Here is a 15559-nt window from a genome sequence, read left to right as displayed (position 1 = left end):
AGTGCTGGGATTAAAGGCGTGCGCCACCACCGCCCGGCCTCAACTGTTTTCTGAGTCTCATGTAGCCCAGGCTCACCTCAAACTTGCTAGTTTCTGCCCTCACTTCCTAGGTGCTGGGGTTCATAATCAAGCCTGGTTTATGTGATGCTCCAGACTGACCCGACCCCTAGTGTTCACTGCATCTTTCTTCTCAAGATTTTATTTATGTTTATGTACCTTCCTAATTTTTTCCTGAGACAGGATTTCTCTGTATAGCCCCTTCCCCTTCGTTTTTTTTTTCTTCACATGCTTTGGTTCTTTGCCTGCATGTATGTCTGTGAGGGTGTCGGGTCCCCTGGAACTGGAGTTACAGTTGCGAGCTGCCATGTGGGTGCTGGGAATCAAACCTGCATCCTTTGAAGAAACAGTCAGTGCTGAACCATCTCTTCAACTGCCCTAGCCCTGGATATTTTGGAACTCATTCTGTAGACCAGGCTGGCCTCGAACTCTAAAAGACCCGGCACTCCCCACGACGGCTTAAGTGTAGGAAATGTGCGCTGGTGCCTGTGGCAGCCAGAAGGTGAAAATATTGGGTGCCCTTAAACCGGAGTTACAGGTAGTTGTGAGCTGCCTGACGTGCTGGGAGCCCAACCAGCTTCCTTTGCAACTGCCAAGCCATCTGCAGACCTTCAAGTGAACACTGAAATTGTCATGAATTCAGCACTCGGGAGGCAGAGGCAGGCGGATCTCTGTGAGTTCGAGACCAGCCTGGTCTACAAGAGCTAGTTCCAGGACAGGCTCCAAAACCACAGAGAAACCCTGTCTCAAAAACAAAACAAAACAAAAAAAAAAAAAAAAAGTCATGAATTCAGTCTGGCAGTGGTGGCACACACCTTTACCAGGAAGGCTCCAAAGCTACACAGAGAAACCCTGTCTCAAATATCCAAGGGAAAAATAAGTCATTAATTCTTGAGTTTAGAGCCAGCTAGCTGGTCAAGTGAGTTCCAGGACAGCCAGGGCTGTTACACAGAGAAACTATCAACCTTTTTGGGAAAAAAGAAAGTGGTAACTCTTGCCTAGAAGCCTTGTTTTATTATTGAGACAGGGTCTCATGATGTAGCCCTGGCTGTTCTAGAACTCACTATGTAGACCAGGCTGACCTTGTGCTGAGAGATCCCAGGTGTACACCACCCAGCTAGCTAATCCAAGCTGAAGCGTGGTTAGCAACCTAAATAGCATCAAATGGTTAACTTATCCTCCCTAAACTGTGGCTTGCTCTTGAAGGTCCAAGACTTTTCTAGAACCAAACCAAACACTCACTTTTTCCCAGACTTTAGAGACTAAGACAAGAGGATCATGAGTTTGAGACCAACAGGGAGACCCTCTTTCAAAAACAAAAACCAGAGATGGCTAAGCAGACCTGAAATCTCAGCACTTAGAGATCACTTTAAGGTCATCCTCATCCATAGTTAAAATGTATCCTGGGTTACATGAGACCCTGACTCAGACAAGTCACACACTTTCCATGACCATTTGTGGATCCTCTTCACTCTTTCTCTTTTTTGAGTCCTCAAGCATCTCTATATAACCAACCTCATGAATACCCACACAAAAGCTTGCTGCACACCTGCAGATGATCTTGCTTTTTGAGACAGGGTTTCTCTGTGTAGCTTTGGAGCCTGTCCTGGTACTCAGTTCTGTAGACCAGGCTGGCCTTGAACTGGGAGATCCACCTGCCTCTGCTACGATTAAAGGCGTGCACCACCACCGCCTGACTTTAAAATAATTTTTATATTTATTGGGCTGGTCAGATAGCTCAGTGGGTAAAGGCACCTACCTGCATGATGACCTGGGTCTCACATGGTAGAGACGGATTCCTGAAAATTGTCCTTTGATCTTCACAAAGGCACACAAAGTAAAATGTAATAAAAATTTAGATTTAGGTGTATGAATATTTTGCCTCCATGTATTGTATGTACCACATGTGTGCCTGGTACAAGGTAAGTCAGAAAAGGGTATTTGATCCCTTGGAGCTGAAGTTATGGATGGTTCTGGGTCAGTACAGGTGCTGGTAACTGAACCTAGGTCCTCTAGAAGAACAACTACTCTGTTAAACCAACTCTACAATTACCATATAGTATGGGTTCTTGTTATTTTATTTTTTCTACTTTCTTACAAATTGTCTTTTAAAGTTTTACTTAGTGAGATTAGAGATTTAACTTAGCAAGGCCCTGGTTGCATTAGTGCAGGCAGGCGCCTGTGCCACCACACCCCTGTGGAGGTTAGAGGACATCTTCTAGATTGTTGAGGCAGGTGACAGATGACCAGATGAGTCTCTTTTCTGTGCCTAAGAGCACACCCAGCTTTTCTGGTCTCTGGAAGAAAAGTCAGGTCATCTGGCTTGTGTAGAAAGCATAGACTTCTGACCCCCTCCTCCATCTTCGGTGTGCTGGGGATTATAGCCATGTATCCATCACACCTGCTTTTTGCTGTGGCTGGGGGCCAAATCCAGGGCTTCTGATTTGTGAATACTAGGCAATTTACCAACTGAGGTATGTGTGTCTTTATGTATATATCCTTAGCCCCTTAAAACCTATTTCTTATTCCATTTTTTTAAATGTGTACATGGGGGAGGGGGTTGAACATGGGCTTTTTGTACAGCCCAGGCTGGCACTGAACTCATGATCCTCCTACTTTCCCACTGGTGAGAATACAGATTTGTGCTATCACATCTGGCTCAAAAATGTTAGGCTAGTTGCTGAAGAAAAGACTCAACAAGCAGTTGCTGTTCTTGCAGAGGACTTGGGTTTGGTTGCCACAACTCCAGTACCAGAGGACTCAATGGCTTCTTTTGACCTCCTCGGGTACCAGGCTTGCATGTGATACACATACGTAAATGTGGGCAAAACACCTATAAAATATACCTAAAAAAATTATATAGATGTTTTTGACCCTCCCAGACACTTGCAAGAGTAGAATGGATGGTGTCGGTTTGTGTAGTCTCGTGTGGGAATGGACAGCGAGGAAGGGGTCGACTTGTCTCCCTTCCCCTCTCCAGTTAACTCAAACACTCAAAAACAATTAGTCAGGATCCAGGATAGTAATCAACGGCTTTATTTTCCTAGAATTCAAATTGTCTATGGTTCTCAGAGCTACACTTCCAAAGCTACAGTCAGCAATTTTTCTTCAGAGCCCAAGGGAGGGATAGGAACAAAAGAAGGAAGGGGCGTAAGAACCCCATAAGAGGCTGGGAGAGAGCACTTTCCCTGGTATTCAGTGGGCTACAAGCTGGATGTGTGCCATCACCAGAGGACCAGCTCCAAGGAGTCATCAACTCGAACAGAAAGGGAGCCTCCCAGTGCACCCCAGAAACGGGTCAGTAGTGGGGGGCACACAAAGGGTTGGGATTAACAGGTTGGGTTTTTTTTTCCTTTTTGTAATTTTCTTTTATTAAAAACATTTCCTAAAAAATTTATCTTTTCCTTTCTGTCTGGGTGATGTATCTGACTAGAGGCTGGCCTGGAGCTCAGGGGGAAGAAGGCAGCAGCCCCCCCCCCCCCCCCCCCCCCCCCCCCCCCGTTACCCATCTCTGACCTGAGATCTAGAGAGACTACAAATGATGAGTCAATCTTTCAGATCATCAGCTCTCCAGGTCCTTGACCCTAACCATGTGGAAACCCCAAAGTCTTGATGTTAAACTATAATTCCTTGAACCCTAGGGTTCAGGGTGAAAAAAAAGTTCTCAAAATCATCAAAGGATGTATAGATGGGAGCCTCTTTCCCAGTGTCCCCTTTTCTTGAATTTGGGCAGATGGGCAAATAGGTGTAAGAGCACGAGCTCAGGAGATGCCACCCAAGAACCCATACTCAAGTTAATATTCCATTACCCCTCTCCTGCCCCGCCCAGCCCAAAGGTCTAGAGTACCTGCAAGGAGGGCAAAGGTGCCAAGAGGTGGAAACAGCAGCCCAGACCCCAACGCAAGTCCTAGGAGACAAATCTAAGGAGATAACGGCCTCATCTCATTCCAGAGCACATGGCCCTGACTCAGGTCACAGGGTACAGGGAACTGGAGTGAAGATCAAGCCAGTCTCCAGGAGGTGGGCTTAAAAAAGGAGAAACTGAGTGAAGGAGGAGAGTGGGTTGGGTGGGAAAAGGGTTCCCAGTTTGTAGGCCATGGCCAGTTTCCCCAGTAGCACCCAGACAGCAGCAGGAACGGGGCAGGGGCTCCTCTTGAAACATTGGTGGCTACAGGCTGCAGGGGAGGGTTGGAGGGAGAAGGGTTAATGGTATGGCCTTGGCCTGGCCTTGCCCCAGCCAGTGCAGGTCTTCTGGAAGAGCCCCCCCCAGCCTCCAGACAGCCTGACTACTGCACACCCTCTTCTATGTCCTCCTCTCCAGGTGTGGCTGTGCCCTCCCAGCCCACCGCCAAGCTAGCTCACCCACCTCTCATGGTCTCTGGCACCCTGGGCTTCAGCCTCTTCCTTGGTAGCCTCCTCCTCGTCTTCCTCTTCCTCTTCCTCTGGAGGAGGTCCCCGGCCAGAGTCTGGCTCAGAGGGGGTGCTGTTCTCCATCTCTACGGGTAGGGGCCTCTCACCCTCCAAGGTAGCCACCTCCTTTTCTTCCTCTTCATTGTCTCCTGACTCCTTGGGACGTTTAGGGGAGTCCTAGGACAGATTGCCAGAGGACATCAACTGAGACTAGAGACAGTTAATCTCCCTGTGCCTACACCCCTCCTCAGGGCCTCTTTCCAGAGTGCTACTCACTGTCCAGCTACCTTCTGCCACCCAGAAAACCTGTGCCCCACTCTTCAGTTGGATCCCCAGAAAATGCTGCAGGCACATCCTGACAGTTACCTCTAGCATGTCCCCTGCTCTCCTCTTCAGCACCCCCTTCTCGTTCTTCTCCTTAGCCGGCTCATCAATGACCAGTTTCCCTTCCTCATCGCTGCTGCCCTCTGCGCCGCCTTTCTTGTCCCCGTCGCCCTCGGGGCCTCCAGGCTCCAGCTCAGCCTCTTCCACACAGCTCTTTTTCTGGGAGGACTGTGAAGACATCAGGGCGGAGTGGCACCGGAGACTAGTCCCTCCCCAACCACCCCCTAGACACTCACTCCTTCTTCTGCCCACCTCTCCCCCACCCCCACCCAGGTGCCCAGTCTCACAAGTGATTTGAGACCCACCTCTGTTGGTTAGCCCTGGGGTTAACCCACAGGCCGGGCAGGCAGGGCTCTGTGCAGGAGGGGGGAGGGCTGGAGCAGGAGGCAAAACCTCGGGTCAACTTCTCCCAAAGGGATCTGGGACCCGTTCCCCACGACCCCGCTCCCCCTGCCCTCCCGCCTTGTCCTGCCCGGCTCACAAGAACCTCCTCTTGGAAGGTTGTGTCCTCTTATTAACAATGGGCCCAACAAAGGCTTACCCCACTTACCGCGTCCATCCTATTCTTGTCCTCAATGCCATCAGCAGTGGCCTCTAACTACAAGTAACCCCACACCCTCCAGGTCCGTCTCTCGAGAAGTCCTATCGCGACCACCCCAAAGGCCTTTAGATTCTAGGCAAGGCTCCTGGACCCACATACACCTGCCTTCCAGGGCTCTGCTCACCTGGTAGCCAGAGGCTTTGACTGTAGGGTTGTTCTCGATCTCCCACAGCCCCTCGCTGAACCCTTTCCTCTTGTTGGGCTTGCCAAACTTCTCCTTGGATTCCTCATAAGGGAAGAGGTCTTTGGGGCCCAGGAATGCCCTGGGGAGAGATGGGAGACTGTGCTCTCAAGCCCCAAGCTGCCACCAAGCTAAATGCCAGACACGGACAGATATCATCACCCCCCCTTTCCCCACAATGGTATTCCCACAGTGTCCCAGCTGCACCCCACTGTCCCCTCACTCACGTCTCGTGGGTTCCAAAAAAAAAGACTTGGTATTTGTTGGCTGTTGATTTCACAGCAGCCTCAGGCATCTCATCAATCTAGGGCAAGAAAGGAAGAGAAGATGTGAGTTTGAGTCCCAAGGCCTCATTCTGGGCAAGGTGATGTTTGTATAAAGCCAGACAGAACAGGACTCCAGAGAATACCCAATTTGCAAAACATGGCTAGTAGTACAACTTGTCCAAATTAAACTAACGGGAAAGTCTAACAAACCCAGGGCGACTCCACTCTCCTTCAGAGAACATCTCCAGTGTCCAATCCTGGCCAAAGTGCCATTCTCTCTGCCACTCCTAAGACCAATACTGTTACTTCTTTGTATTTTGAGACAGTGTCTTTCTTGCTATGCAGTCCAGCCTGATCCTCCTGCCTCAGTCACATACCCATCTCCAATTATAAAATGTCAAAGAATCTCAACTCTCTCATGATCTCTGCCCACTCCTTCTCAATGCAAAGTCGGAACTCCCCACTACCAGGGGTTCCTCTGTGTAGCCCAGGCTGGCCTCAAATTCACTGAGATCCACCTGCCTGTCTCCCAAGTGTTGGGATTAAAGGTGTGCGCCACCATATCCAGCTAAATCTGAATGTCTGCTCAGCTACATTTAGAAATTGGCCTTAGATAGATTGGTGAGCCTCTGCCTGCTTCCCATCTGTAAAATATTGAGTCACAATTTAAGTCACAGGGTTGGGGGTGTTTAAAGAGAAGTTAATACTGCCCTTCCTGTCGGCCTGTCAGGTTTACAAAATTCTTTCTGAGCAGCTTCAACCCCACCATCATGCCCCCCAGAAAGCTTCATCTCTGACCAGGGGACCCCTAGGACACACCCTGTACAGTTCCCATTTTACAAACACACTCATTACTTGGTGGATATTTTTGTGAGCTATCTGTTCTTCTTTTCTTTTTTTTTTCTTTTTTTTTTTTGGTGACAAGATCTCACCATATATAGCTCAGGCTAGAACTCATGATTCTGCTGTCCAAAGTAGTACCCACCACACCCAGATCAGGTCGGCTTGCATCTCCAGCACACGTGAGTCAGGCCTGGTGATACAGTTCTGAAATCCTGATAGGCATTGTGGTGCCCACCTTTAATCACAGTACTCTGGGAGGCAGTGGAAGGCAGATCTCTGAGTTCAAAGCCAGTCTTGTATATATATTGAGTTCCAGGACAGTCAAAGTTACATAGTGAGACTCTGCATCAAACATAAACAAACCACCAAAACAAATAAATATAAAAGTTTTATTTTATTTTTATCTACATTTATTTATCTATTTATTTATTACATCTATATCTATCTATCTATCTATCTATCTATCTATCTATCTATCTATCTATCTATCTATCTATCTATCTTTCGGGTTATTTCCCAGACAGGGTTTCTCTGTGTAGTCCTGGTTGTCCTGGAACTCACTCTACAGACTAGGTTGGCCTTGAAAGCCAGTTAAAATAATTCTGAAAACTTTGAAAGTCACTAAAATAAGTAAAATCTTTTTTACAGATAGGGATGCTGAGTCAAGAAAGACACGCCCTTCCCAAGGAAAAAAAGACACATTATAATAAGGACCAGACTTCAAGCCTAACCCCCCCCCTTTTTTGGGAGAGTGTTTGTTTGTATAGTTTTGGCTATCCTGGGATTAGATCAGGCTAGCCTTGAACTCAGAGATCCCCCTGCCTCTGCCTCCAGAGTGTTGGAATTAAATGGTCTGCACCACCACCAGGTTCTAATTTTCTTTAAACACACACACATACACACGTTTTCCACAATGTTATTCCTGTATACCTCATGAATGCCTAAGGAAGCCAGAAGAGGACAAAAAGGACAGGTTTTTTGTGAGCTGCCACGTAGACGCTGAGAATAGAATCCCAGGTCCTATGGAAGAGCAGCCAGTGCTCTTAACCACCAAGGCATCTTTTCAATCTAGACCTAATTTTTTGAGATTGCTTGCCCGATGACCCAGGAGGAATTCTGCAGTGAAGGTAGTAAGTGATGAGGTTAAAGTCTGAAATCAAGATAGAACAGTTGGCCAGCTTAGCCTCGGATTGTCCTGAAGTTCAGGCCAAGCCAAACTGTTGGGGCAGGGACTACAACTCCCAGCAATCCTTGCAACACTCCCAAATGCCCGCCCTCCTCCAGAGGCCAGGTGGCCATGTTGGCTGAGGCTGCAGACACAAACCTAAAAGGAAGGCCAAGGCAGTGGTTAGAGAAAGAGGGCCCACTGGGAACACTGAGGAGACAGGGAGGCTGTGACTAGAATGAGCTGAGTGGTATGACTCGGAAGGTCATCTTGCCCCAGACTTGAAAGTCTTTAGGCTTCTGGGCCCCTCCCCCTTGCCCCGTGGCCTCTGGGGACTTCGGCCAGCCCCTCCCCCTAGGAAAGCACAAGTCAAACTAGGCCCAGCCCAAGAATCAGGAGATGCTGGGGTGTGGGAACCTGGTGGAAAGGCACGCAGTTCCCCCACAACCGTGATCCCCATCACTATGACAACTCAACTCCGCCCCTCCGGGGCCACTCAGCCACCAGGAATGTGACCACCCCTCCCCCCAGGCCTGCCATCCAGAATTGGGGAGGAGGGGACACTAAAGCCCGTAATCTGGCACGCAGGTCTTGGGCTGTACGTGAAACTAAGCTAGGACTAGAAAGCAAAGGGGGAGGGGGACATGTTCTAAGGGGTGGGGACGGGGAGGAACTGGACAGGATACCTGACTCAGTTATCAGCCAGCCCCCCTCTCTTCTCAGAGGAGGTTTGCGCGCGCGCGCGCGCGCACACACACACACACACACACACACACACACACACACACGCACGCACGCACGGGGGGGGGGGGGGTGGCCTCCAGGGCTTAGGAAATCCCAGGAGACAAGTAAAGGACAACGATAGCAAGGCTCTCACAGGCCGGACACCTATGCGGGAGTGGGGATCCAGGCTGAAGTGCTGGGGAGCCCACACCCACGTCAGGGCGTCACTGTGCTTTCAGCCCGGTAATCCAGTGTAATGAAAGGGAAGAGAGGAGACTCTAAAAGAAAGAGGGTGGAGGAAGGGTTAGGAGACTCCAAGAACACCGACTGAAACGCCTCATCTTCCCATGGAGAGCAAACAACAGGCACAATCTAATCGTGTGGCAGGGGACCCAGGAGGCCTCTAGCCGCCCAGTCCTAGACACAAGGCTGGATGGAATTGGACACACCAACTCCACCAGTCCTGCCAACTTACAGCTACATAAAGGTTGGGTGTGGAGGAATGAGAGCAGATAGGCCTCTTCCTTAAGAGGCTCATTTCCGAACAACCCTATTATACGTAGGTGTAGCAGGTAGGATTGGGGGATGGGAATGCTTTCCGCTCAATAGCTTTTCCAATCCCCCCCCCCCAAAAGAGGAGAAATCACTTCTGTGGCAGCACCCCTACCCTCCAGCTACAAAGGAGCAACTGTCTTTCCTGGGGCTTGGATGTGCACGGCAGCTCTTCCATGTCAGTCTCAAAGAAGTCTGTCCTGGATCTGCCTCCCAGGTGGTGACTAAACTCCCTGAGTCAAAGGAGAGTAAACCAGGGTGGGGCCAGATGTGCTGGGAACCCTACCACACTTCCTCCTCTAGCCACCTGGAAGGAGATTCTGAAACTCCTCTGCATTTCCATCAGACAGGCCCCAAACACTAGAAACCCCACCCTGTCCAGGCCAGAGGCCTTTGAAGCCATTTGCAGTGTTCACAGGAGCAGGGAGAACTGAACACCATGCCCACAGCACTCAGAGCTGGTCCAAGATCACCGGGCATTTAGGAAGGCTGAGGAAAGCTAGGAACACACTAGCTCATCTGGCTGACTTGACCAAGGGAACCAGAATGTCCAGTACAGGAGGCACTTCAGTGTGGCAAGGCCAAAAGAGTCAGGAGGGAGGCTCTAGACTGCTCGGAGCGTGCGTCTCCAGGATTGGGAGAGGAGAAAGGCACCCAGGGTGGACTGGAGATCCTCCAGGAAGTCAGGCGGAAGAAGAGGGAAGAGGGTAAGATGGAGTCATCCATCAGGCATTCTTCCAGTCAGGCCTGCTACCATGTGGCCCCTATGACTTCAATCTCAAGCCCTTTTAGTCTTTTCCCAGAAGCAGAAATGAGGGAAGCAAGGTGCAAGAGGCGACCTGCATCAGGGCTGAAGATTCTGGCTACACCTCAGAAAGAGCTAAGACAGGTTCTAAGGAACTGGGATTTGGGAGACAGACTGCTTTCTCCTTTTGGGAACCCCTTAAGTGTCACAACCAAGCCAGCCAAGTGTTAGGGTGCCTATCTCTGAGACACACTTACAACTCTATCTCTATTGAGGTTGAGGCCTCAATAGAGAAAGAAATTGCCTCTCTGTCCTACCCTTCTGTCCTGGAGCTCATACGGATGGTACGGATGGTATCCCTGCTCCACGGTGTCTTCTAGCCAAAGGTCACCAGAAATCAGAGGGGCTTTCTCATAGAGCAATAGGTCTCAAGGAATAAGACATACCACAAGATCCCTAACTCTACACTTCATAAGTATTTCTCCTTTCTCAGGCATAGCTTACCACTGAACCGCCAGCAAGGGGAAGCAGTAGTAGAGACCTGGGTTCAATTCTTGCCCTGCCCAAGAAGCCAGTGCAGGGTAAAGTACATGACTGTTCACATCTCTCTCTCTCTCTCTCTCTCTCTCTCTCTCTCTCTCTCTCTCTCTCTCTCTCACACACACACACACACACACACACACACACACAGAGAGAGAGAGAGAGAGAGAGCGAGCGCGCACCTAGCTTCAGTCAAGCCCTTCTAAGGCTCTGGAACCGAGTCTGGTTTCTCTCTGCGCTTCACTCCCAAGCCAGAGGCCAGGCCTTATTTGACCCACTTGAAAGTTTGAGAGCAAGGAGCTCAGGCAAATGGGATTGGACACACTCTGCGAGGGGGAAGAGTATGGAGGACTACTTGGGTTTTCTCAATCATCAAGCTGGCCCAACACCCTGAATAGTAACCAAGAGAGCATGGAGGAACTTCCTGAGCCAGATGATCAGTCAGCCATGCTGGAAAAGCAAAAGCCTCAAAGCAATCCTGCTTCGGGACCCCTCCTTCAGGCCTTTCTGCCCTAGGATTTCGCTTTACACAAACTCCACACCCTAGGGGCTGAGTCATGTCTTCAGCCAGTACCAAGGGCCCCTCTACATTCACTTTGAAGTTGCCAGAAGCACCCACACACTCACTTAACCTTTCCCTTGGAGGAAAGGTGATCAACACAGCAGGCTTTCGGCCCCACCCTCCCACCTGGCCAGGTGCTGGAATGGGGAAGGCCCTTCTGTTGGCGGGTTGCAACAACCACATGGCCGACACGGGCCTCTGGGAGAGGCTCGCTGGAGTGCTGCGGAGGCAATCCCCCGCCTCACCAAAGTGATCTGTACTGGTCTTCCCAAGCACACGAGGCCCTGCTGCCTACAGTTCCAAATCGGAGCTGGCGGCATATGGAGGGATGTTCTCGTAAAGCTGAAGGCTAACGGGTTGTAGCAGAGTTACACATAGGCAGACCATTTCTTAAGTCCCCTCAATCACTCCACGACCTCCCAACTTCAGATTTCCTACAAAATACTCGAAGAAAGTTTGCTAGACGACAGCTCTCCCTCCACTTAACCCTTTGTGGACTGGGACCCTTCGCAACCGTTTGCCCAGAAAGAGAAATCCGAACTGAAGGCAACTATCAATAGAGACTCGGGGCTCCCCGAAGGGGTTAGGAATCGCGCCAGAAGAAGCGACTCACCACCGGGCCACTCCCCGACCGTGCGCCCAAAGCCTCGGCCGGTAGGAGAGTTGCGGGCGGACTGAGCACGCGGCGCCGCCGGCCAGGTGCTGGCCCCCGCCATCTCCGTTATGTAAGCGGTGGAGGACTCCCACCAGGGCGAGCAGGCCCGGGGCCCCTGCCCCTCCGCCCGCTCTGCGCTTGGCGACCGAGCCCTCCCGATCGTTATGCAACCGCATCAGGGCCCGCGATAGCCCCACTGCTCACCCGGGCCGGCCAGTGTGGGTAACCCTTCATCTTCGCGAACACCAGGTCCCCGCATTTGTACTCCTTCTGCCGGTTGGATCGCGACATGGCGGGGCCGCGGGCGCCCCGGGCTCCGCGCCGAGCCGGGAAGCGCGAGCCCAAGTTTGCGCGTGCGGCGGTTGTGGCGCCGCTGCGCTCCGGCCCTCGCGCGGCCCCCGCCTCGATGGTGGCCCCTGGCACGAGCTCCGGAGCAGCCACGGCGTCTGCGCCCGCGCGCCGCTCGGACGGGGCGGGCGCGGTGGGCAACGCTCGGCTCGGGGCGCGCTCGTGCGCTTGTTTGTGTTTGAAATTCAATTGCTCCCTCCTCAGCTCGAGGCCGCTTCCTCCACCCCACCCCCCGCGGCCCACTCCTCCCCTTGCACTCCCGCCCGCGGCGGTTCGATGCGCGCCGAGGCTCGACGCCTGATGCCTGCCCGGGCCCGGCGCCCAACCTGGAGGCCTCAGGTTGAGAGCGGCGGCACAGGCCTGAGGAGCCGAGCGCCGAGCTCGCCGAGTGGGCTTTGTGTGCGGGCGGGTGGTGAGTGCCAGCTCCCGAGGTGCGGGCGCCTGCTGGACAAGCTGCACGTGCCCCTCCCTCCTGCTCCACGGGGCGCTGCCAGCCAGCCAGGCGGGGCCTACTGTTGCACCCTGTCCCCCTACCCACGTATCTGGTTCGCCGCTGGCTTCTAGCAAGACGGCCAAGGCGAGGGGCGTGGGTAACGCATGGTGTACGGGCCATCCTGGGCTTCCACGTGCTTCTTTTGGGGATGGAGTCGGGGTGATAAGAGTTCGAATCTTAGTAGGGCAGCCTAAACAGCGGAGGAAAGGCTTGAAACTGGTAGTCCCATGGTGCCCAAGAGATTGTGGGCATTTTCGGGGTACAGTAGATGCTCATAATCTATGCTGCTGCTTAGTAAATTATCTGGACTTCCACCATCTTGTTGGTTCTTTTTTTTATTCTTTGGACTCTTTGGGGGGCCTGCTACCCGGCTGCCAAATAAACACATATGGAGACTTTTTCTTACTAATAAATGCCTGGCCTTAGCTTGGTTTATTTCTAGCCAGCTTTCCTTTTTAAATTATCCTGACTACATTTTGTCTCTGAGATTTTCCTCTTTCTTAATCTTACTTCCACGCTTACCCTTTGGCTGAGGTAGTAGAACCCTAACATTTTCCTCTCCGTGCTCCTGCCCCTCCCTCTTTCTCCTTTTATTTATTCTCTGTGCCTGCCTGTCCCGCCTATCGTTTCTCCTGCCTTGCTATTGGCGGTTCAGCTCTATAGTAGTCCAGTCAGGTGTTTTAGACAAAGTAACACAGCTTTAACCCCGAGTTAAACAAATGCAACATAAAAGAATGCGACACATCTTTGCATCAGTAAACAAATGTTCCACAGCATAAACAAATGTAACACATCTTAAAATAATATTTCCTAATACCAGCTAACCTCACAAAATGAGAAGGTCCTAAAGGGTGAAGACTGGACTATCACTAAATCCGGTGTGGGGATTATAATCCTGGTAATCTGAGAGGACTTTGCCAAAACCATGTCTTTGAGAAAGAATATGATTTTATCAAATTCTGAATACTGTCCTGAATATATTGGTGGTGGGGAGTCCTTGAGTCAGGGCTTCTCCGTGTAGCCCTGTCTGTCCTGGAACTCATGCTGCAGACCAAGCTGGTCTTGAATATAGGTACTCCTGAGTGTTGAGATTAAAGCTGAGCACCACCACAGCATGGCCTGGGTTATCTTCTTAGATTATGATGGGAATGATGGACCCAAAACCTGCTCTCACAACCCAAACAAGAATTTTGTTGTACCTACATTTCTATTTGTTGGAATGGGTTCTTTGTTGTTATTTGGGTTCTTTTTTGTTTTGTTTTGAGACAGTCTTACTTATAGCTTTGGCCTGCCTGGAACTCACAGACCAGTTTGCCTCTTCTTCCTGAGTGCTGGAATTAAAGATATGCATCCCTATTGTCCTATTGTCCGTTTCAAAGAGATTCGAAGTTTGTTTTTGTTTTTTTTTTTTTTTAATTTGTGCTTCTAAGTGTGTGCCACACGTGTGCAGAGGAGGGCTTCCGACCCCTGAAACTGGAGCTGCAGACTATTGTGAGCCCATTAACGCGGGGGCTGGGGGCTGAACTTGCATCTTCTAGAGGAGCAGCAAGTGTCCTTAACCACTGAGCCACCTCTCCAGCCCTAATCACTTCTTAAAGAAGTTTCTTGAGTGAGTCCAGTGTAAACAGGTTTTTTGGGGTGTCTACCAACCAGCTCCCAAATCATGACACAGAGACTTATTATTAGTTTTGAGTAACTGGCCTAGTTTAGGCTAGCTCTTTTAACTTAAAATAACCTGTTTTGGGACTGGAGAGATGGCTCAGCAGTTAAGAGCATTGCCTGCTCTTCCAAAGGTCCTGAGTTCAATTCCCAGCAACCACATGGTGGCTCACAACCATCTGTAATGAGATCTGGTGCCCTCTTCTGGCCTTCAGGCATATACACAGACAAAATACTGTGTATATAATAAATCAATAAATATTTAACAAAAAAAACTGTTTCTTTTTCATTTGTTTTTTGTTTTGTTTTTCCAGACAAGGTTTCTCTGTGTCACAGTCCTGGTTGTCCTGGAACTCACTCTGTACATTGGTGTACAGAGTGATCCCCCTGTCTCTGCCTCCCAAGTGCTAGAATTAAAGGCGTGTGCTGTTAGGAATATTTACTAATGCGAGCTCCCTGCTGACGCAATATTTCCAATCAAGCCAAATCAAAACAAGCCGAATTAAGAAGTATCCAGGTTTAATGGAAGTTCTGTGCTCTTGGGTTGCCCCGAGGGGGAACCAGGAAGTCCGGGCAGAACACCCAGGAGGAAGAAAGGGAGACCATGTGTTCCTCTTTGGGGGGTGGGGAGAAATCACTTAAATACCCTGGGGAAAAGTTGCCCTGTCCCCACCCCCAGGGAGGGGTCAGGACCTGGCCTGCTGGGATTTGGAGTCCAGACCAGGCCGGTGGCTGGAATAGATGTGAGGGGCAGGGGCCTATGCTCCCAACTTGACACTAACATATTTCTCTTTATCTACCTTTTGCCTTGGGACTTTTTACCTTTACTTACTTTCTTGTCTCTATGTTTGGTTGGCTAGTAGCTGCCTGACTTCTTGCCCTGAGTGTGTTCTACTTTCTCCTCTTTTTTAACCTAGATTTCTCTACCTAGATATTGACCAGTCAGCTCTTTATTAGACCAATTAGGTGTGTTAGGCAGGCAAGGTGAAACAAACGCAACACGTCTTTTCTTTCTTTCCTTCTTTTTTGTTTTTTTTTGAGACAGTTTTTTTTTTTTTCTGTCCTGGAACTCGCTCTGTAGATTACAGAGATCCACCTGTCTCTGCCTCCCAAGTGCTGGAATTAAAGGCGTGCGCCACCACCACCCGGCGGAAGCAACACATCTTTACACAGCTAAAGTAATATTCCACAGCACAAGCAAATGTAACACATCTTTGCCTAGTTAAAATAGTATTCCACAACAGTTTTTCTTCATGTCCTGCTAGTATGACATTTTATTGTGTTTAAACTTTTCAGATCATGCACATTCCAATGTACTTAGAATTCAGGTCCTGCCCTTTTCTCCACTTTGTTAAAAGTCAATAAGGGGGCTGGA

General features: G+C 50.2%; 1 protein-coding gene across 6 annotated transcripts; it reads right to left on the bottom strand.

The window, feature by feature from the left end:
* Positions 1-3070: 3070 nt before the first annotated feature.
* Positions 3071-12263, bottom strand: Hdgf (heparin binding growth factor). 6 transcript variants are annotated; one of them, XM_050166451.1, is made up of 7 exons: positions 11889-12036; positions 6978-7084; positions 5861-5937; positions 5577-5733; positions 4834-5019; positions 4424-4644; positions 3071-4232 (listed from the first exon to the last, which is right to left on the bottom strand). In XM_050166451.1, the coding sequence occupies exons 3-7, from the start codon at positions 5926-5928 to the stop codon at positions 4226-4228; spliced, it is 639 nt and encodes a 212-aa protein (XP_050022408.1). In that variant the 5' UTR covers positions 5929-5937; positions 6978-7084; positions 11889-12036; the 3' UTR covers positions 3071-4225. The 6 variants fall into 6 exon arrangements, with proteins under 6 accessions (XP_050022408.1, XP_050022409.1, XP_050022405.1 ...); XM_050166452.1 differs by having other exon boundaries at positions 5577-5715; XM_050166448.1 differs by lacking the exon at positions 6978-7084 and having other exon boundaries at positions 11889-12263.
* Between the last annotated feature and the right edge of the window lie 3296 nt (positions 12264-15559).

Source organism: Alexandromys fortis, unplaced genomic scaffold (assembly GCF_014885135.2).
Source record: "Alexandromys fortis isolate MF-2015 unplaced genomic scaffold, M_Fortis_MF-2015_v1.1 scaffold_152, whole genome shotgun sequence".
Classification (NCBI taxonomy): domain Eukaryota; kingdom Metazoa; phylum Chordata; class Mammalia; order Rodentia; family Cricetidae; genus Alexandromys; species Alexandromys fortis.
Note: the sequence above shows the minus strand (reverse complement) of the source record. Positions and strands in the feature narration are given on the sequence as shown.

Coding starts and splice junctions, on each gene's coding strand:
- Hdgf (XM_050166448.1), bottom strand. CDS start 11,975: ATGTCGCGATCCAACCGGCAGAAGGAGTACAAATGCGGGGACCTGGTG. Junction 5,938..11,888: donor ACCCACACTGGCCGGCCCGG/GTGAGCAGTGGG, acceptor TTCTTGCCCTAG/ATTGATGAGATGCCTGAGGC. Junction 5,020..5,576: donor TCAAAGCCTCTGGCTACCAG/GTGAGCAGAGCC, acceptor ATGTCTTCACAG/TCCTCCCAGAAAAAGAGCTG.